Source organism: Callospermophilus lateralis, chromosome 6 (assembly GCF_048772815.1).
Source record: "Callospermophilus lateralis isolate mCalLat2 chromosome 6, mCalLat2.hap1, whole genome shotgun sequence".
In the NCBI taxonomy this organism is placed as follows: Eukaryota; Metazoa; Chordata; class Mammalia; order Rodentia; family Sciuridae; genus Callospermophilus; species Callospermophilus lateralis.
The window spans coordinates 73,652,993-73,675,283 of NC_135310.1; the positions used below are offsets into that span (position 1 = coordinate 73,652,993).

The 22,291-nt window shown below is 41.0% G+C and overlaps 1 protein-coding gene across 1 annotated transcript in view; it reads left to right on the top strand.

Annotated features, from left to right (window-relative positions):
• Positions 1-246: 246 nt before the first annotated feature.
• Positions 247-22,291, top strand: part of Rragd (Ras related GTP binding D) — a 42,892-nt gene continuing 20,847 nt past the window's right edge. The window contains exons 1-2 of the mRNA XM_076858430.2: positions 247-691; positions 21,667-21,962. Coding sequence (XP_076714545.1) covers positions 547-691; positions 21,667-21,962 — 441 coding nt within the window. The 5' untranslated portion in view covers positions 247-546. The remainder of the gene's footprint in view (positions 692-21,666; positions 21,963-22,291) is intronic.

Consider the following 22,291-nt stretch of genomic DNA (forward strand, 5'->3'; position numbering starts at 1 on the left):
TGGAGGACGCCGCGCCGCCCCGCACCCCTCGTTGGGGGGGGAGAGAGAGAGAGAGAGAGAGAGAGAAAGAGAGAGAGGGAGAGAGAGAAAGAGAGAGAGAGAGAGAGAGAGTGTGTGTGTGTGTGTGTGTGTGGCCTCGGCCCAGCGCCCCGCCGAGCCGTGCCTGCAGCCGGGTGAGCGCGCGCACCCGTGTGTGTGCGTGTGTGTGTGTATGTGTGTGTGACAGTGTGTGTCAGGTGACTCGGGTCACGCAGTCTCTCCCTCTCCCTCCTCGGGGAGGAACTGCCGCGCTCCGGCTGACTCCTCCGCCAGCGGGCGAGCGAGCGGGCGGGCGGGGGAGGGGGCTCGGGGCGCGCTGGGAACCGCGCGACCCGGACCTGGGCGCCGCCCGCCGCTGGGTACAGGCTGCCCCCGCCTCCGCCGGCTCCCGCGAAGCTCCAAACAAAACCCCAATTCAGAAATAGGTTGTGGGCGGCTGGCGAGGCGGCTTGGCTCCCGCCCGGGACCCCTGCTGTCCCTGGGACGGCCGGACGGCCGGTGGGCGCGATGAGCCAGGTGCTGGGGAAGACGCAGCCGCAGGACGAGGACGACGAGGAGGAAGAGGAGGAGGATGAACTGGTGGGGCTAGCGGACTACGGGGACGGGCCCGACTCCTCGGACGCCGATCCGGACAGTGGGAACGAGGAGGGAGGTGAGCGCTCGGCCCCTGGCCCCGCGAGTCCTCAGCTCGCGCCCCTTTCCTTTCTCTCGGTGTCTCTCCGGCCCCGGCCGGGCCAGGCGCGCGGGCCGCCGACTTGGAGGGGATCCAGGGGATCGGACTTAGGGGGTGGAGGGGAGGGGCTATAGAGGAGCGACCTGGAGCAGCAAAATGGGGGATCCCGGTGCTGGAGGCGGAGGGGAGACCGTGATCGATGGGGAAGCGGGAAGGAGGAAGCGTCTGGGCAGGAGGATCGCGCGCTTTCTGGCCCCTTTCGGGGCTGGTGCCTCTCCCCTCCTCCCCCTAGAGCTCTCCGCAGAGTCCCGGGATTGGGAAAGGAGAGGATCGCCGGCGCTCCCTGGGACTTCTCCCTGAACGCTGCTGTTTAAGCGGAGGTCAGATGTCGTGGCTAAAAAAAGGCAGCCGGCGGCAGCGTGACTGGCAGGGTCGTCTGCAGCTGCGGGTGTCAGTCTTGTCCCGCGTTGCCACGGGAGGGGTCCTGGGGCTTCAATGTGGGAGCCCCCTCGGGGCGGTTGCTGGGGGGGATGCTCACTACGGGAATCGCCGAGCGGTCGCGGGTTTCCCGGGATCCAGGCAAATACAGTTGTTAGGACACCTTATCTGCGCTCAGTGTCACCAGCTGGGCATGGCAGTGCTTGCCTGGGAGTGAGCGCGGGGCGAGGACATTCTTTGCCCCTGAAGCAAACTTATTTCCTGTTCAAGAAGCAGGTTGTAGCTATCCTTCAGCCTGTAGAGGCTTCCTGTATTTTATTTTTTAAGATGTAAGGACGTTGAGCGCTTTTTAGGATTCCCGAAAGAACAATCTAAAAATTTCCTCAAAAGCAAGCAAAAGATTCTGTGTTGTAAGGTCACTTGGAAAGGTCAGTAGAACAAGGCTGTTAAACATAACATTATTCTTGGTGAAGCTGTATGCATCTTAGAGAAGGAATTAACTTCTTTAATCTTTCATACTGAAGAAATTGGGCAAGGGATAAAAGTACCTTTGTGGCTTGATATTTTTAGAACTTTTATCGAGAATTCACTTATTTTAAATTCTCTGAACAAAGTCTTTCTCTGAGGACAGTTTTGATTATTCTACATACAGTAGACACTACCTTCAATGAATCAGAAAAAAGTAAACTTTAGCCTTGAGCCTGGCAGATGAGAAAACAGCTTTCCAAGTCACCTTTTTTTTTCTTTTTCCCTCCCTACCATCTTCTCTCCTGGGAGGATTTGTGCTAATTCCCAGTTTTCTTAAACTGGTGTGTGCACCTGTGCACCTCTCTCTAATGCATTCCCACTAATTGGTCCCACTGTTGATCTCCAGGCCACATTTTTGTAGATAAAGAAAGGCTTTGCACCCTTTCTATGGAGTCTCTGGGGCTACCTTTTGTAATTAAATTGTTCAGCTGCTTCATTATTATTAAAATTGCATTTGTTAGCTCCTCCCAGATTCTTTGGAGACTCTGGAGAGGCAGAATGGGGATATATTTGCAAGATATTTGAAATGGTAGGTGCACCATGGGGTGCATGTGTGATATGCTTAAAAAACAGAAGAAAAGGGGAGGAAAAGTCAGCAATCTAATATTGTCCCTTGGAGGTGGGGTGGGGGTTGGGGCAGAGACATTCCTGGAAAAGCACAGGACCTGTTTGTTTATTCTGCGGTTCTTTAAGGGGGAACTTTTAAATTTTTGATGTTGGGACTTGAAGTTAAAGTGAAATTAAAACCATGCCCGAAAGGTAAGATTCCCTGAACAATGGCTTTTCCAGATCCTGGACTTGGAGACTTTCCTTGCTGCTAACCTAAAGGCAAATTTGCCTGTAGCTGATGTTTTGATGACTTCGGTAATAAAACTTCCCATGTGAGTTCTTAGGATCATCCTGGAATCTTGCTAAAAAAGTATTGAATATATTAATGTAGTGAGAAGATCAGTTCATTAACATTTGCCCTGGTAAATATTACTTAAACCTGGCTTCTTTCCACCTGCCTGATGTAGGTAGGTGGTCTTCATCTCAGACTTCCTTTGTTATCTTTGGCCCCTGTTCTTTCCAGGTTTCCTTACCTCTGATTTGGAGATATAGATCTTAGAGCAGAATCTTTATCAGCACATTTGTTTTCTACAGTAGCAGATAGGCTCCCATCAGCAATTCCAGCTAGGACTGGCCCTGATGATTGTCATGCCAACTGATATGGTCCCAGGGAGTTGGAGATGGGAGTAGAGAAGCCAGGAGTTTGGCTTCCCTCCCTGTGTCCTTCAGAAGTCTGTTTGATGTGTTGCATTATAATCCTGTTTTATTTTGGGTAAAATTCACACTTACCTGCTCTCAAACTTAAGAAATGGAATATAAAAAACAGGGACTTATTTATTCTGAGTAAAGATGGATATGATGCACTTTGAACTCAAGCAAAGCATTTTTGTAGTGAATTCTTCTCCCTTCTCCATCCTAAGAGACTTGGTTTAGTGCCTGTTCTTAGTGGAGACCTTGGACTTTTCCCATGAGGTTCAGAAACTTACCCTGGCAAATGGGATCCTAGGAGGGTGATGCATGACCCACAAGCATCACTAGTTAGTTGCAAGGCAATTCGTCAGGAACTGTGCAAGACACGTGGGCTGAGGTGGATAATGCAATTTTCATTTCCCTCAATCTGTGAGGCTTATAAAGGAATCTCTGATTTCATGTTTAAAGCACCACCTTGTGAGTTTTACCACATTGTGCATTGAATATGTAGTGCAGCTAAGGTGAGACTTAAATTGCACTTCTCTGGCTTCCACCCCATATTTTATTCATGAATACCTGGAGTGTTCTTAGGCACTTTATTTCTGTTTCGGACAGATTTAGGCACTTCTTAGTCTTTTTTTTTTTTTTTTTTTTCATTGTAATTAATCACAGATAAGGTGAGTCTTAACCTTTAACCTCTACAGTCCAGATAAATCTTCAGAAAGGGGGCAATGATGAAGCCATTAAAAACAATTGCTTAGGGGCTGGATGTGTAGCCCAGTCCAGCCCCTAAGCAACCCTTCTTCCACAACAATCCCACAATTTGCGTCATAATTAATTATTATTTTAGACCCATGGACTTTAAATCTTTAGCAAATTATTGTGCTTTAAAAGTTGTAATAACAAGGAAAGCAATTAAAAGATCATATTAAATGTGTGCCAGGTTCTGGGTTCCATTCCCAGTACCAAATACAATAAAATACTTAATCAGAAAGTGAAATTGGTTTTCCCCTCAAAGACCTTCCCAATTTTTAGGGGAAACTTGGTTAAGACATCTGCCCACCACAGTCTACCTAAGTTTGGCCTATTTTTCACAGCAACCTGCACACTCACTTAGAATCTGAGAAAGCAACAGTTTGGTTGTTACTGGAAGCATGAAGATCCAGGGTTAGCAGATGATTCTTCCTGAAAGTGTGTACATAATGTGAATTCATCATTTCCCAACTATTAATCACTTTTTTCCCTTAAGTTTTTTTTTTTTTTTTTTTTTTGCTTCTGGGGATTGAACCCAGGCCTCCTGAATGCCAGGCAAGTACTCTACCACTGAGCTAAATCCCCAACTCTTTTTATCTAATTTTTAAAATTATATGATTTTTCTTCCCATCATTCCTTGAAATTTGAGATAATCATTCTTCTGATACTGAAACCATGACTCAAGAGATGGCAAAGAAACTTTTCTGAGACCACATCATAAGCTACAAGTACTTGAGTTTTATAAGAGGGTCAAGAGCTGGAGATATAGCTTACTGGTAGAGCAAGGGCCTAGGATTGATCCCTAGGACTGCACCCCCGCAAAAAAAAAAAAAAAAAATGCTTAGAGAAGAGGGTCAACTATGTGAAAATGTAAGTCCCTTTCCTTGAAATTCCATTTTGTTCCAAAAGAGCTGGGTTCACCAGGTAAGGGGTGCACTCCTGTAATCCCAATGATGCAGGAGGATGACAAGTTTGAAGCTAGTCTCAGCAATTTAGTGAGATCCTGTTTCAGAATAAAAAATGAAAAGGACTGGGGATGTAGCTCAACACTAAAATGCCCCTGGGTTTGTAATGCCAGATTCATGGGACCCCAGTAGACCTCCAGGAGCCGAATCCGATGCAATCACACAGGAGTTTTTATTGCAGGCTCCAGCCTGGACTCACAACCATTCCCGACGCAGCCATCCCAGGGAGTGAGGTTTGGTCCTTTGTTCAGTGAGATTTTATAGGTTTTGGGGGATACTCTATGAGTCACAAAATCACACAGCAAATCATTTCATACTGCAGGAAAATCAAACAACAACTCTTAACATTGATTTAGCTCATTCACTGGTGGGAACAAGTTGGGTAAGGATGATTGGTTAGTTCAAGTGGTGGGTATATTTGAACTGATTGGTTTAGGCCGATAGAGGTTGCAAGAGTGTATATGCTAGACTGCAGGGTGGCCTAACCATGTTATCAATCACTGAAGCTACTGGGAGGGTCACCAGGCATTTCAGATATTTTCCCTGTCTCATGCTGATTGGTGGTTGCTAGGGGGTTACTATGGGTCCTCACCTAGTGTAACTGAGTTAGGGACACCTGGTGCTGCAGATCCCTCCTGTTAAACAACTCAGCAGGGTGGGTATGTGCCTAGGAGTGGTCTGTGGATTTTTCCAAGGACAAGGATCACGCCCCCTCCCTCTGAACAGGCCTTGAGGTAGAAGCTGTTTTCAAAAATGGAGTCACATTAGTGCCCTAAACAATTTAACTTTGGTAACATCTGTGAAAATTGGAGCAATATAGAGATTAACTTGAACCTTGTGTACAGGTGGCCTGCAAATTCCATGTATTCCATATTAAAAAAATATTTTTAGTTGTGAACGTACACAATACCTTTATTTTGTTTACTTAGTTTTTTTATGTGGTACTGGAGGTCAAACCCAGTGCCTCATGCATACTAGGCAAGCACTCTATCACTGAGCCACAACCTCAGCCCATGTATTCCATATTTTAAAAAGAAAATTTAAATGATGCTGCCAAAGTCACACCTTAGTTAAGTGCTTCCTCTAATACCTATATAGAGAAAGCATCATCTTAAATCAGATGTTTTGTAAGCACAGTGATCATCACCAGTGATTTAGAGTCTCACAGAAACTTGACTCTACTTTTCTTAGAAACCTCTCCCAATTTAATATTAAGACAGACATAATATAGACTAATGGAAATACCAGGCAGAAAAATCAAGTCCTGAAGTTCTAGATAAGAAATGGCTCCAAGTCTGAAAGAGCATCTTGCCTGTCAAAGATAATTATGTGTTCACCTGAGTTCACCTTCTGCTTTATTCCATTTTCCCCAACTCCATAGCAAATCCAGACAATTTTGCTCCCTACCATAGCCACCTCTTTCCTGCTCATTTTCTTCTTTCTTCTCTACTTCCTATATTCTTTTTATATCTTTTACCTTTTTAAGAAATTTTTTTTATCCTCCCTCCTCTGCCAAAGCCTTAAAGCTCTCTGGTGACAGTGGCTTTCCCTAGTTCTGTTTCACACTTAAATAGGCTTTTCACTCCTGGCCTAAAGTGTTCAGGTTGCTAGTTGACTTTCTCCTTCTGCAAACCTCTTGAGAAACTGCAGATCCATTTCTCAGTGTGTAAAAGAGAGGACTGGATAAAAGCAACCTTGAGTCTTAAGAACACTTTCCCCATTTGCAGGAAGGAGCATTGGTAAGGCAGAACACATCAGAAATGTCATCAAATGCGCATGTTAAGGAAATACCTATGTATGGTATCATGTGTTTGGGTTGCCTACCAGTGTGATTTTGAGAGGATTTTGTAGAGAAAGATTTGATCTTTACCTTCATGCCTTTGAAAAATATGTGTTATTTTCATTTAATGTGCCTTATTAAGTAGTTTATCAAATGGACAGGGGATCTTCAGGATTTCTGTATATCCTCTTCTTTATAGTGCTATTATTATCCATAGGATTCATTCCCTTTTGGATTGGGATTTCTTCAAGAACTCCTAGGTCTTAAATATGTAAGTAGTTCCATTGATCAGCCTACCTCCAGAAATGTAAAGGAGCCACAGATAATGTAAATAGAAAGTAACTAGAAGCCTCTTCCTTTTAACTATGCAGATCCCTAAGCCTTTGTTGACCCTATTAGAATTGCTATTAGAATGCTAATAGCAAAGGCATTCTAACTTCCCCTTAAAGTTGAGGGAGCCTCTCAAGCTTCTGGCTGTAGTCACATTCCACAAAGGACCTTCTTGTTGCCTGGGCTTGGGCTGGGAAGAAAAAGGGGAAAAAATGTGGGTGTGTGTACACTGACAGAGCCTGGCAGAGGAGGAAATTAAGACTCAGGGGCACATGTGTGGTGTCACATGCAGCTAGAAAGTGGCAGAACGGGGACTTGGATCCGATCTGACGTTACCCCAGGACTTTTTAGCCATTCTGCTTGCCATCACTTTGCTACCACCTTATCCTAATTCTTTCATTAAACCTTTGTCTTATTTTTCTGTCTGGAATCTATTCAAAGTTGTCACCTCTCAGAGAACTTTTCTTAATTAATAAGCTGACAGTTGTAATGTGCCAGAAATTATGAAGTTCATTTCACACAATGCCTCATTCTCCCCAGAGCGACCCCTTAGACTCAGGAATGCAGGGTCTCTTCCCTGCTAAGTCTGTACGGAGAAGCACATTGACCTTCAATTCCTGTTTTTTCTGATTTCTGGTTACTTCTTTATTGTGAGCATCCCCAGCCCACAGATCAGCGGGGCACAGTCCCCAGGCAGCCCTGTTGTTCAAGGTGCTAGTTCATCTTTCCTTTCCTTCTCTACTTACAAGTCCTGTTTTTTTAATTAATTAATTAATTAATTAATTAATTAATTAATTAATTTTTGACAGATTCTACTGGCTACTGGATAATTCCAGATTAAGTAATTAGCCAGCAGATGTTAAAGACTGGTAATGGCCCAGTGAGGTGACCACTCCTCTCATTGCTTTTCTTCAGGTGATTTGAGTATCCCTAGGGTCTTCAGCAGTCTTGTTCCACACCTGGGGTAGTGGGGAAATTTAGGTACTGTCAGGACCGCATGGAAGATGGATGGTCCATACTTCTGACCTTAGCAGATACTAAAGCATACCTAGGCATAAAGCTGACCCATTTGATACCCAGTTTCAAGTGTTGATGTGGGCCAAAGTCAGACATGAGTTTCTTTTTAACGCTTTGGTTAATTTAACTTTAAATTCTGTTCAGGCACTTTTATTTAATTGACCCAACCAATAAATGTCTGCTAAGTGTTTATTGTAGGAAGCTCTGAGTTCTCAATTTGTTTTGTTTTTACAATAATTTTAATTGTACTTAGCTACAAACTATTTACAAAATACAAACAGTGGTAATCTATACTTTGTAGTACACAGTCCATTGGATCCAAATTCATTTTTATCTCTCTATCTACTTATTTATTTTGTGGTACTAGAGATTGAACCCAAGGGTGCTCTACCACTGAGCTATATCCCTGGCCCTTTTTATTTTTAATTTTGATACAGAGGATCACTAAGTTGTCCAAGCTGGCCTTGAATTTGTGATCCTCCTGTCTTAGCTTCCTGAGTTACTAGGATTACATGCATATACTATCATGCCTGGCTGTGTCCACATTTTAGACTAAAGGAAAAAATGTTCCTTCGTTTTAAATTTTATTATTTTTTCTCTTGCCACATTTTTATTGGTGCATTAGAGTTGTTCATAATGATGAGATTTGTTGTTACATATTTGTACATGCTCACAATATAACAATATAATTTGGCCAATATTGCTCCCCAGAACCTCCCCACTTGGTCTCTTTCCTCTATTGATCTTCCTTGGATTTTCATGAGATCCACCCTCACACCTCTTTTCATTTTCCTCTCTAGTTTCCACATAACGGGGAGAAAACACAGGATCCCTGACCTTCTGAGTTTGGCTTATTTCACTTAACAGAATGGTCTCTAGTTCCATCCACTTTTCTGCAAATGACATAGTTTCATTTTTCTTTATGGCTGAGTAAAATTCCATTGTGCATTTACACCACATTTCCTTTATCCATTCATCCATTGATGGACACCTAGGCCAGTTCCATAGTTTGACTCTTGTGAATTGTGCTGCTGTAAACTTGGTTACACAAGTCTCTCTATAGTCCTATGACTTTAATTCTTTAGGATAAATACTGACGAGTGCTATAACTAGGTCACATGAGGTTCCGGGCCTAGTCTTTTGATGAACCTCCATGGTGGTTGTAATAATGTAAAGTGTAAAAGTGTACCAAAAAGCCCTCTTTAAAATATATTTTTAGGGTTGGGAGTAGCTCAGGGGTAGAACACTTATCTAATATGCATGAGGCCCTGGGTTTGCTAAAAAATAAAGAATTATAATATTAAAAATTTACAGAAAGGAGAGCCAGGCATGCCTGTAATCCCAGCAACTCAGGAAACTGAGGCAGAAGGTTGCAAGTTCAGTGCCAGCCTAAGCAACTTAGTGAGACCCTCAGCAACTCAGCAAGACTCTGTCTCAAAAATAAAAATATAAATGGGGGTAATGGTGGTACTGGGGACATGACTCAGTGGTATAGCACCCTTGGGTTTAATCTTCAGTGCCAAAAAAATAGAGAAAGGCAGAAATCACCACCAATACCTTCTCTCTCTTCCAATGGCAACCTTTTCATTTTTCACATATTGAGGGGTTTGGTGTATAACAGAGTACTCGACATTGGGTACTTTATAAAGAAAAGAGATTTATTTAGGTCACAATTTTGGAAGCTGTTCCAAGGTGAGACAACTCCATCTGTTTGTTCTCTGATAAGAGTCCCTTTGGTGGGAAGCAGCATGGCAGGGAAGCAGAAAAAGAAAACCAGCCAAGGATGTGGGGTGGCTTCACTTTATAACAGATTTCTCTCTTGAGAACTAACTTGTTCCTTGAGACCAGCTTTAATCCCTTCTGAGAGTGGTACCTCCAGTGACCCAAGCACCTTCCAGGAGGCCTGCCTCATAAAGATTCCACCTTCTCAACATCACCACACTGGGAACCAAGCCACCAGCATGTGAACCCTTGTCCAAGCCACAGTAAACAGATATGGCAGAGATAACAAAGGGTTACAGTGACATTTCCAAAATATGGAGAAAATAAAGACCAGTGGAAACCAGTAAGCTTACTGTTATCCATGGCCCAAAATACACCTATATATCCCCAGGTGAGGTCTTGCTTTGTTGCCTTTGTTGTATAAACAGTTTTCCACAAACAAAGGTTTTCAATGCCTACATGTCTCATAAGTATTGTCTGATTAGTTCATGTATCTTCTTATTTGCTTTTCGGCTATTTAAAAAAAAAAAAATGTTTATTGGGATAAGAACATCTAACCTGAGGTGTACCCTCCCAGCACGTTTAAGTGTAGGACACATTGCTGCTGAGCATATGAACATTATGCTGACTATAGGAACAGTGTTTACAGCAGATCTCTAGATCTATCAGTCTCTCACCTGGAACATCATTGATTGAAACTTGGTTGATTAGTCTGGGAGGGTAAATGCAATCGACCTGAGGACTGAATATGCTTTGTAGGTGCCCTGTTGGGAGATGGTTTGAGCTGTTCTGCAGTGACCAAGGCTGAAACCCCTCAATCCTTAGCCAACAAGATCAGGGGGAGAAAGGGCCACCAGACACAGACTGCCTCAGCACTCTCCATTCCCTCTTCCAGCCTGTGTGCATCCTCACCTTCTTATCTCCCTTCTGAGGCCCCATCTCATGGGAGCAACAGAACAGCTGGCACCTCAGGTTCAGCAAGTTCAAACACAGGCCCAACCTCTTCCCCATTACCATCTTGGTGAGAGGGGCCATCAGGTCAGGAACTCAGGTCTTCTTTCTCTTTTGTCCCCGACATCCAGTGGGCCGTGGGTCATGGGCCATGGGCTGGAGCTTCTCACAGATCCATTCCTTCTATCCCTTTTCACAGCCTGTACCTTGGTTCCATCTCTTCTTATTTGTGCTCTAGAACAACCATCTAACTCCTCCACCCTAACCCCTCCAGGGAGTCAATTTCTAGAGGGAACTTCCTGAAGTGTAAATCTGATCACCTTAGTCTCCCCTGAAATTCTTAGTGATTTCCTCATGTTTTGGGGATTAAACTCCAAACTTCTGAGCATGGCATTTGAGAGGTAGCTCTGTCAACTGATTTAATTGTTGAACTCATGCCTTAGGCTACATTGAATTTGCCTGTGCAGGAGACAGTACAGAAGCTAACAAGACACATGTACACAGTAAAAAGATAATTAATTGTTTTGTAGTGATAAGGACCATGAGACACAGGGCTATGAGCACAAGTGATAGGATGTGATTTAGATCAGAGGAGGTGAGATGGAGCTGCTGGGCTGAGTGCAGAGAAGGAGCCTGGGAAAGGCTCCCAGGTAGAGGGAGAAGCAAGTTGAGACCCTAAGGTGAGGAAGTTTCTAAAAGTTCTGAGTGGATGAGGGAAAGAAAGTGGAGCAGAAGAAAGTGGGTGAGAGATAGCCCCTGTAGCACCTCTGGATCCAGAGAGGAAGGTAATAGCTGGATTTTACTCTAAATGCTCCTGGGACCCTCAGACCACATGTCACCTCTTCTTACCTTCAAACTGCATTCCTTCACCTCTAGTTCCTTAACGTGCCAGATCTCTCCCTGGAGCAGCCTTTCCCTGTCAGTTCTTTTCTGCCTCCTGTATAAGATTCAGACATGCTCAGTGCTCCTAACACCTAGCTAGCTGTGCGTTGTAGCTGTTTCTCTTCCCTCTGTTCCCCTCTAATTGCTAAGAGAGGTCTTTTTTCTTTGTGTTTGCAGCCCTGCACGGCCCTGCCATACACTTGGCAGGCTTTCAGGGAACCTTCATGAAGTGAGAACAAACTACCCTCTTACAAATTTCATTCACTTCAGCAACTGCCTCCACCTCCCTCTGGCTCTGTCAGAACCTCTGGGGCTGCCTCTCTCATTTCAAGTCCTCTGTAGCTTGTTTCTGATTTCATATTTTTTAAAGACCCACTGTTTGATTGCCCCTTTCTGAGTAGCTGTCATCCTGTGTTCTCCTTCAGACTTTCGCCTTTCTGGGCTGTTCTTATTAAACCCAACACAGAAGTGGTCTCAGGGAGGAGGTGTTGGTGGACCAGCAAGGGGGCTTTCCTTTCCCATCAGCATTCCCTGCCTCTGCCACTCCCGTTGTGGAGCGGGGCCCTTTGGGGAACTCACAGTGTACTTTTGAGTTCACTTGGATGGGGACTTAAATTCTGGACCCTCAAGTTAGAAGTCTTGGTACTGCTCTGATCAAGCTACCCAGGCTCTGTGGGGTTTCTTAAGTGAAGATACTTGAGGAGAGGGTGGGAGAGGATTAGAGGGGCCATCTTTGGAGCAGTCTTTCTCTGATGTAGAAGAAACTTTTCTTAATCTATAATGGTAGTATACAAATTTTTGTTATTGCTTTGTTTTGAGGTTTTGGAGCTTGAACCCACAGCCTCGTGCATGCTAGACAAGTGCTGTACCACTGAACTATGTCTCCAGCCCTTTTTAAAAAAGTGTTATTTTGAAACAGGATATCGCTAAGTTGCCCAGGCTGATCTTGAACTTGTGATCTTCTTCCATAGGTCCAGAGTAGCTGGGATTACAGGTGGGCAACACTTCCCCGTCATTACAAATTTGATTATGGCCCACCGTAAAAAATGTATGTTATGAACCAGCACTGACATACATGCAAATAAACCCAAAAGTCTCACTTAGTAGTATTTACTCTTAACTATGCATGTACTCTGATATTTTCTAGAATCTTCTTTCGCTTCTTTGTTGTTAAGTTTTATTGCTGTTTAATGCCCACTGATTGATTTTTTTTGTGTTGACAAATGTCTTCTGACTTTAAGGCTTGGAAATCATAGATATGATGGAAATCATGGATATAGAATTTTTGAAGCTAGAAGTTTCCAGAGCTGTCACTAAGCCATTTTGTACAATGCTTGGAAGGTCTGGTATAAATTTTAATTTATAACATATGCAAATTAGACTATATTTAGTATTTAATGTGACAAAGAGAGCTGATTGGTGGCAGAGACTCTGAGTGAGCATATTGCCTTATACTGGGCATGTGACCTTGGACAGATTTCTTTCCAGTTTCCTCATGTGTAAAACAGAGTCTGGCTATGTTGCCTAGGTTGTCCTTGAACTCAAGCGATATTCCTGCCTGTGCCAGCTGAAACTGCAGATGTGTGCACCACTGAAACTAGCTGGAAATTTTTAATAAAATCCAGTTCACCCATTTTGAAGTGGAGAAGATGTCATATGTAAGGAAAAAAATTTGTTTTCTGTATTGGGAGTTAAATCCAGTGGTGCTCAACCACTGAGCTACATCCCCAGTCCTTTTTTATTTTATTTTTAATTTTGAGACAGGGTCTTAACTAAATTATTCTGGTTGACCTTGAATTTGTGATCCTCCCAAGTCACTGGGTTTACCAACATGCACTACTGTGCCTGACAAAGAGTTTTTTGCTCAACCTAAGGTCATAATATTTTCTTTCAGAAATTCTATGGTTTTAGATATACTTTACATTTAGGCCTATGATCAATTTTTCCCCTGTGATCTATTTTGAGTTAATTTTTATATATAGTGTAAGGTGTACATTGAAATTCTCCTCCTTCTCCTCCTTCTTTTTTGCATATGGATGTCCTGTTGTAGCACTGTTTGGTGACAGTCATTATCTCTTCCCCAGGAGCTGCCTTTGCATCCTTGTCAAAACCCCATTGTTGCTGGGGGTGTGGTGGCACATGTCCGTAATCCCAGAGATTTGGGAGGCTCAGGCAGTAGGATCACAAATTCAAGACCAGCCTCAGAATTTAGTGAGACCTAAAAAAAATTTAGAGAGGCTGTAAGCAACTTAGTGAGACCCTGTCTCAAATTAAAAAATAAAAAAGGGTTGAGGATGTGGCTCAGTGGTTAAGCACCCCTGGATTCAGTCCCCAATACCAAAAAAACCCAAACCAAAAACAATGACAATAGAAAACTCAATTGTCCATGTATGTGTGGGTTCATTTCTGGCTCCCCCTCTGTTCTAGTAATCTTTTGTATCTGTATGACAACATTACATGATCTAGACTAGATTTTTACCTTTCTCCAAGGTATGTTTTACATACCATTTTATCCACCAATGTTTCCCAAGCATCTATTTTGGGCACATTCACCAGTATTTTTTTATTATATTCATAAAACAGAAACCTTAAGACAACCATTTAAAGAGAAAACGTAGAGTTGAAATCACAATTTAAGGAGTGTTTAATAGTTTGAAAATTTTGTGTTTGGCATATAAAGTCAAATGGAAATATCAGAGGTTTACAGCGCTCTTGTGCATCTTTGGAAATTAGTTTGTCGGTCTGAGCTTTATAAATTAAAACCAAAAATAGAATGTTGTCTCTTCTTCTCTCTGTGTCCCTTATGACTCTATACATTAAAAGATTATAATTATGTGAATATATTTTCTATTTAAAATTACCTCATTCCTTACACTCCCCCCCCCCTTTTTTTTGGTAGTGAGGATTGAACCCAGGGACCTCAACACTGAGTCACATCCCTAGTCCTTTTTATTTTTTTATTTTGAGACAGGGTCTTGCTAAGTTGCTGAGGGTCTCACTGAGTTGCTGAGGCTGGCCTCAAACTATCAATCCTCCTGCCTCAGAGTCACTGGAATTACAGGTGTGGATCATCATGCCCAGCTCAAATTCCCTTTCTTTACCTCCCCTAAATCCCTCCCTCTTTATTTATCTTTACTATGTGCTATAGAACCTCTGGATCATTTCCTAGTACAATTTTCCCCCAAATTTTATCTTTTCTACTGCTTTCAGATAGTTATCCTTATATTTAAGGCAAAATTAATACTCAATACTTAACTATGCTTTTGTTGTTGTTGTTTGGTGTGTGTGGTGCTAGGAGTTGAATTCAGGGCTTCATGCAAGATGAGTATGCACCCCACCCCAAACTAGTTTTCAAACAAGAACCATAGTGTTCTTTTACTTAACTCTTCCTTAACCAACCTCTTGTTTCTACATTGTCTATAATTTTAGGTTCTAGTTTTTAGTGAAAAAAAATTAAATCAATACATACTTAATAGTTTTCACTATTTGTTTTCCATTGTTTATTGCATTGCTGGACATGTTGGGTATATTTTTCTTGCAGGAATACATCCTTTAGTAATTCAAGGAAATTAAGTGGGCTGACAATAAGATTGTTACAGATCTTTCTGATTCCTTTGCAGGTAATTACTTTCTTCTTCTGGTACTTGTGAGGATTTTATTATCTTTATGTTTTAAAGTTATGATTTTTTTTTTAGGTGTGGGTTTATTGTTTTTGTTTAAATTTCTCCTTTTGTTTAAATTTTGTGGGCCTGTTTATTTTGAGTTTTCTCTTTCCTTAACCTGGGAAAGGCTTATCTGTTACTTAGTTAAATATTGCTTATCCTTCATATTCTACATTCTTTCTTTTTGTGAACTTCTTTGACAGGATAATGGGACTTCAGAATCTTATTTCTGATGTCATTGACAGTTATGTGGTACTTTCCAGTGCTCTATCCCTTTAGACAGCATTCAGGGGGAATTTGCACTCTTTCCTTCCTCACCTGCTTCTCATTCTATATATCTTTTTTTCTCCACAATTATATTTTTGAAACTTTTATCTTTTTGTTTGTTTCTTATTTTTCCACATTTCTTATTGGTGCATTATAGTTATACATAATGATGAAATTTGTTACATATTCACACATGCACACAATATAACACCATAATTGGCCAATATCGTTCCCCCAGCACCTCCCCACCCCCCCACCTCCCACCTCTTGTCTCTTTCCTCTACTGATCTCCCTTGGATTTTCGTGAGACCTCCACCCACCTTCCTTTTCCTTTTTCTTCCCTAGCTTCCAGGTAGGAGAGAAAACATATGACCCTTGACCTTCTGAGTTTGGTTTATTTCACTTAACATAATGGTCTCTAGCTCCATCCACTTTCCTTCAAATGACATAATTCCGTTTTCTTTATAGTTGAATAAAATTTCATTGTGTATTTTTACCACATTTTCTTTATCCATTGATTCATTGATGGACATCTAGGCCAGTTCCATAGTTTGGCTATTGTGAAGTGTGTCACTATAAACATGAGTATTTAGGTATCACTATAGTATAATGAATTTAATTCTTTGGGATAAATACCGAAGACTGGTGTAACTGGGTCTTATGAAGTTTTCATGCTTTTGAGGAATCTCCATACTGATTTCTATAGTGGTTGTACTAACTTTGCAGTCCCATCAAGAGTGTAAAGGTGTTCCTTTATTTCACATCCTCTCTGGCATTTATTCTTGATGACTGCCATTCTGATGAAATCGCAATGTAGTTTTTTTTTTAACTAATTTTTTAAAAAAATGTGGAGCTGAGGATCAAACCCAGTGCCTCATGCATGCTAGGCAAGAGTGCTACCACTGAGTCATAACCCCAGCCCTCTCAGTGTAGTTTTGATTTGCATTTTCCTAATTGCTGATAATGTTGAACATTTTTTCATATGCTTATTATCCATTTGTATTTCTTCTTTGGAAAAGTGTCTGTTTAATTCACTTGCCCATGTCTTAATTGGTTATCTGATTTTTCAGTGTCAAGTTTTCTGAGTTCTTTTTTTTTAATATTTATGTTTTAGTTGTAGATGGACACTATACACACTATCTTTATTTTATTTATTTATTTTTATGTGGTGCTGAGGATCAAACTCAGGGCCTTGCATGTGCAAGGCGAGCGCTCTACCGCTGAGCCATAACACCAGCCCCAAGTTTTCTGAGTTCATTGTATAGTCTAGATATTAATCCTCTGTCAGAAGTATAGCTAGCAAAGATTTTCTCCCATTCTGTAGGTTCTGTCTTCACATTCCTGATTTTTCTTCCTTTGCTGTACAGAAGCTTTTAAATTTGATGTCATCTCATTTATTAACTCTTGGCATTATTTCCTGAACTTTAAGGGTCCTATTGAGAAAGGTGTTGCTTGTGCCTACCTACTGAAGTGTTGACCCTACATTTTCTTCTAGAAGTTGCATAGTTTCTGATATAATTCCGAGGTCTTTGATTCATTTTGAGTTGATTTTTGTGCAAGGTGAGAGATAAGGGTCTAGTTTCATTCCTCTACATATTGATAACCAGTTTCCCCAGCACCATTTGTTAGAAAGGCCGTCTTTTCTCCAATGTATCCTTTTGGCACCTTTGTCAAGGATCAATTGATTGTAGATGTGTGGGTTTATTTTTGTGTCTTTTATTCTGTATTATTTGTATGTCTGTTTTTATACCAGTACCATGCATTTTTTTGTTACTATAGGTTCTGTAATATAATTTGAAGTCAGACATTGTGATTCCTCCAGCATTGATTTTTTTTTTCTTTCTTTCTTTTCTTTTTTTTTTTTTGCTTAGAATTGCTTTGGCTATTCTGGGTCTTATATTCATTCTTCCAAATGAATTTTAGGACTTTTTTTCCAGTTCTGTGAAGAATGTTACTGGTATTTTGATGGGGATTGCACTGAATCTGTATATTGCTTTTGGTAGTATGGCTATTTTAACAATATTAATTCTATCCATGAACATGCAAGGTCTTTCCATCTTCTGAGGTTTTTCTTTAATTTCTTTTTTCAATGTTTTATAGTTTTCATTTTAGAGGTCTCTTATCTCCTAGATTTATTGCTAGGTTTTTCTTTTTCTTTTCTTTTTTTTCTGAGACTACTGTGAATGAAATTGTTTTCCTAATTTCTTTCTCAGCAGGTTCATTGTTGGTGTATAGGAAAGTTATTGATTTTGTAACTTACTACTTTGCCAAATTTGTATATTAAGTCTAGCAGTCCTTCAGTGGAATTTTTTGGATCTTCTAGGTATAGGATCATATCACCTGCAAACCTTGATAATTTGGCTTACTCCTCTCTTATTTTTGTCTTTTTAAATTTCCTTCTCTTGTCTAATTGCTCTGACTAGAATTTCTAGCATTAAATAGGAACGGTGAGAGTGAGCAACCTTGTCTTGTCCCAGATTTTAAAAGAAATGCTTTCTGTTTTCCCCATTTACTATGTATACTTTTTCTATTATCCTTAGGGATTTAGTTTGGGAAGAGACGATATCTTTCTGATATCAGGGATTGAACCCAGGTGCATTTAACCATTGAACCACATCCCTAGCCTTTTAATATATATTATATTGAGACAGGGTCTTGCTAAGTTGCCTAGGGTCTCGCTAAGATACTGAGGCTGGCTTTGAACTTGCAATCCTCTTGCCTCAGCCTCCAGAGCCACTGGGATTATAGGAGTGTGCCACTGCGCCCAGCATCAGAAAAGAAGATATCTTTAAACTTGAAGTCCTATTTTTTTTTTTTTTCAATTCATGATCCGCTTTTGCTGAGATAGACTTGTATTGGTGATACTGTATCATATAATCCATGTTGAAGAAGAAAGTTGTGTTAGCTTCTTGTCTCTGTGATCAAAATACCCAAGAACAACTTAGAGAAGGAAAAGATTATTCTGGCTCATGGTTTTAGAGGTTTAGTAGGTGGTGGGTCAGTTCCATTGCTCTGGACTGAAGGTGAGGCAGAATATCATGGCAGAAGGGCTTGGTAGAGAGCGCTGCTCCATTCATGGCAACCAGGAGACCATGGCACATTGCAGCAGGTAAGATGCACCCTTCAAGGAACAGCCCCAGTGACCCAAGTCTAGCTACCTCCCACCTGCCTCTAGTTCCCACCCAGTTAGTCTGACTGATTAGGTCCAGTCATTTCACCTCTGAAAATTTCTGCATTAACACAAAAGCTGTTGGAGAATCACCTCATCTCCAAACCATGACATGGAGTCCCATTTATGCATATCTCATCTCCTTTTTCTTTATTTAATCATTGTTTTATCTGAAATTTGGGTGTTTACCTATGCCTATTGCAAATGCAAATGTCAAAATATCATATGTAATAAATGAAATTTACAAAGATATTGTCAATGATTAACATGTGCTTTAGGTAATTGCAGAGTTTTGGGGTGAGGAGCACTATTAGTTACAACAGAGAAATAAAAGATTACTTTCCAGTCTCTCTTGGATTGTAGTTAGACTGGGACCAGGAACAGAGACAGACATAGGTATAATTCAGAAGGAAACCAAAAAAGAAATTTAGAAAAATAGTTTAATGTAGATTTATCTCTATATTTGTTTATATTCTTTTTAAAAGATGTTTGTTTCTTTACTTCATCTTTAAGTTTAATGAGGGCTCTTTTATGTGTTTATGGTTTTGGTCATTCATGAAGCTTTTTTAAAAAATTGAGTTATATTTCACATAGCATACATAATATTTGTCTTCTTAAAGTTTATCATTCAGTAGTTTTTAGTATATTCACGAATATGCAGTCATCACCACTACTTAATTCCAGAACATATTCTTCCTCCAAAGAAACCACATATCAATTAATGTTTACTGTCCATTTTTGTTTCTCTGTAGTCTCTGGCAATCACCAATCTTTTTGTCTCTGGATTTGTCTATTCTAGGCATTTCATATAAGGAATCATACAATATGAAACCTTTTATGTCTTGTTTCTTTTATATAGTGTAGTGTTTTCAGTGTTCATTCACATTTTAGCATGAATCAGTACTTCATTCCTTTCATATGGCTCAGTAATAGTCCATAGTATGGATATACCATATTCTGTTTAACCCATTTGAGAGTTGATGGGCATTGGTTTGTTTCTATTTTTTGGTTATTATAAGTTTATGTACAATTTTTACTGGTACATATGTTTTTTTTTCTTTTTCCTTTTTTTTTTTTTTTTAATGTATTTTCTTCTTCTTCTTCTTTTTGGTGGTGCTGAGGATCAAACCCAGCGCCTTGTGCATGCAAAGCAAGCACTCTACCCCAGCCCTTGGTGTATTTCTAGGAGTAGACTTGCTGGGTCATATGGCAGCTCCATACTTAAACTTTAGAGGAACTGCCAAATTGTTTTTCAAAATGTAACATTTTGCATTTTACCAGCAGTGTGTGAAAGTCCCAATTCTCTACATCCTTACTAACACTTGTTACTATCTGTCTTTTTAAAATTCTGGCCACCCTAGTGTGTGTGAAGTGGCATCTCATTTGGTTTTGGATTTTACTTCTCTGATGGCTAATGATGTGTGGAGCATCTTTTTTGGAGAAATGTCTATTTAGATCTTCGCCCATTTTTTGGGGGGGTTGTCTTAGAGTTGAATTGTAGGAGTTGTTAATTTAGTCTGGATACTAGACCTTATCACATATATGACTTGCAAATGTTTTCTTCCATTATATTGGTTCTTTTTATTTTTTTCTTTTTAAATTTTTGATGAAGCCCAGTTTGCTTCCCCTGCCCCTTTGTGGTTGTTTGTGCTTTTTGTATCATAGTTAAAAAACCATTGGGAAAAGGATCTAAATGGTTCTAAACTATTGCCTGATCTAAGGTCACCAAGATTTACACCAGTATTTCCTTCTAACCGTTTATAGTTTTAGCTCTTCATTTTAGGCATTTAGTCCATTTTGAGTTAATTTTTGTATATGGTATGAGGTAAGGATCTAACTTCATTCTTTTATATGTGTAAAACCTTTGACCTTTTGCTGAGTCTTACTTTTAGTAATTATTTTAGGTCTTTGATCTCATTTAATTACCATCACAACCTTGTGAGATATTTATTCCCATTATCAATTTGATTCATTTTGAAACAGAATCTTAAAAGCTAAGTATCTTTTCCAAGGTCTGCTAGCTCAAGCCCCAAGTTTTGCCTTCAGAGCCCTACCATTTAATCACTAGGTTACACTTCCTTTTATTTTAGGAAATGTACATGCTTTTGGTCAAACATGAAGGCTGCTTAGAAATTAAGTGGCTCTGTAGGACTAAAGAACATTGTGGAACCAACACTATATGTTTCAAACACAAAGAAAAGAAAACCCTACTGGGTTTTGAGCTTCTATACCAATTCCTACTTTTATTCAGTAAACTTACTCCCTCTAGGACTCTTGGCAGAGGATTTTAGGATTGGATTCTTATTACCAAGGGCTATAGTAGTGCTGACCTGAGAGCTTTCTGGATGACAACCATGTTCTGTATCCATGTTGTTCATTGTGTTAGCCGCTCCCAGATGTGGCTATTGAGCACTTGCAGGGGTAGTGAAACGGGAACTAAATTTCTTTTTACTGTGGTAAAATACACATAATATAACATTTCCCATTTTATATTTCCCCATCCGAAAATCTGTACTCAGTACTCCTCATTCCTCTCCCTCCCTGGCTCCATAATCCACCATTCTATTTTCTGAGTCTATGAACTTGGCTACTATAGGTACCAAGTACTTTCTATGATTCTAGGTCATACAAAGAGGATCCAGATTTCTAATTTTAATTCATTTTGTTAATTTAAATTTGAATAGCTCTGTATGGTTAATAGCTACTTACTGTTGGCCTAGAGCCAGGGTAGGCCTGGGAGAAGACCACCTCTCACAAAATCGACACCTGCTGTTAGACATAGTCTGAATCTGAGGCATCCAGTCCATGTCCAAATTCCAGGACTTTGTGGCTGAGAACGGAACCAAAGAGGTGAAGATCAAATAAACAAGCATCCCTCTAGTGCACAGAGACTCTGATGATGTCGCACAGAAGGACATTACTCCAGAATGCTAAGACCTGAGTTCTCTCCATGGACAGTCTGCTCTGGGGACTTTCTGCTCTTCACATGCCAGAGTACCTGCTTGGGATGTGAAATCATACATAGAGGTGTCTGCCCCTCTGGGAATGGCCTGAGGTGGGGAGAGGGCATCTTTCAGTGCTCTGCACTTGCAGGAACTGCCCCCTTCACAAGTTGGGTGGTCTAGTTAGGACTGTGTTTGGAAGGACAGCATCTTCTGTCAGTCATGAATCGCAGGAGGCGGAAGTGAAACTCCTCTAATTAACCACTGTGAAAGCAGCTCACTCTCATTCTTGTTTTGTGGTTTCTGCAGTGCTGGACTTCAGCGATCCCTTCAGCACTGAGGTGAAGCCGAGAATCCTGCTCATGGGCCTGAGGAGAAGCGGCAAGTCGTCTATTCAGAAAGTTGTCTTTCACAAAATGTCACCCAACGAAACGCTGTTCCTGGAGAGTACTAACAAGATATGCCGGGAAGATGTTTCCAACAGTTCCTTTGTCAATTTTCAGATTTGGGACTTCCCAGGACAGATTGACTTTTTTGACCCCACCTTTGACTATGAGATGATCTTCAGAGGAACGGGAGCACTGATATTTGTCATCGACTCTCAGGTACAGCTCAGTGCCTCGGGCATGATGGCCCTGAAGCCCTGCAGCCCCCACATCTCCCCACATTCATTTCTGATGGCTTCAGTTTGGTTTTTGAAATCTAGAATAGGCCTTTCTACCTAACCAGTCTTTCTTAGTCATGGCGCTCAGATTTTGCAAAGGAGAAAAGGCTCCCTTCTTCCAGCCTGACAAACAACCGGCCAACCCACCTTTAGAGGCCAAGGACCCCAAATATGTATCACACTTCCTAGGATCCCCTTGGCAGACATCTATAAAAGATCACAGGTTCTGTACACCAAAAATCTATATAAGTGTATATTTAAATGTACATC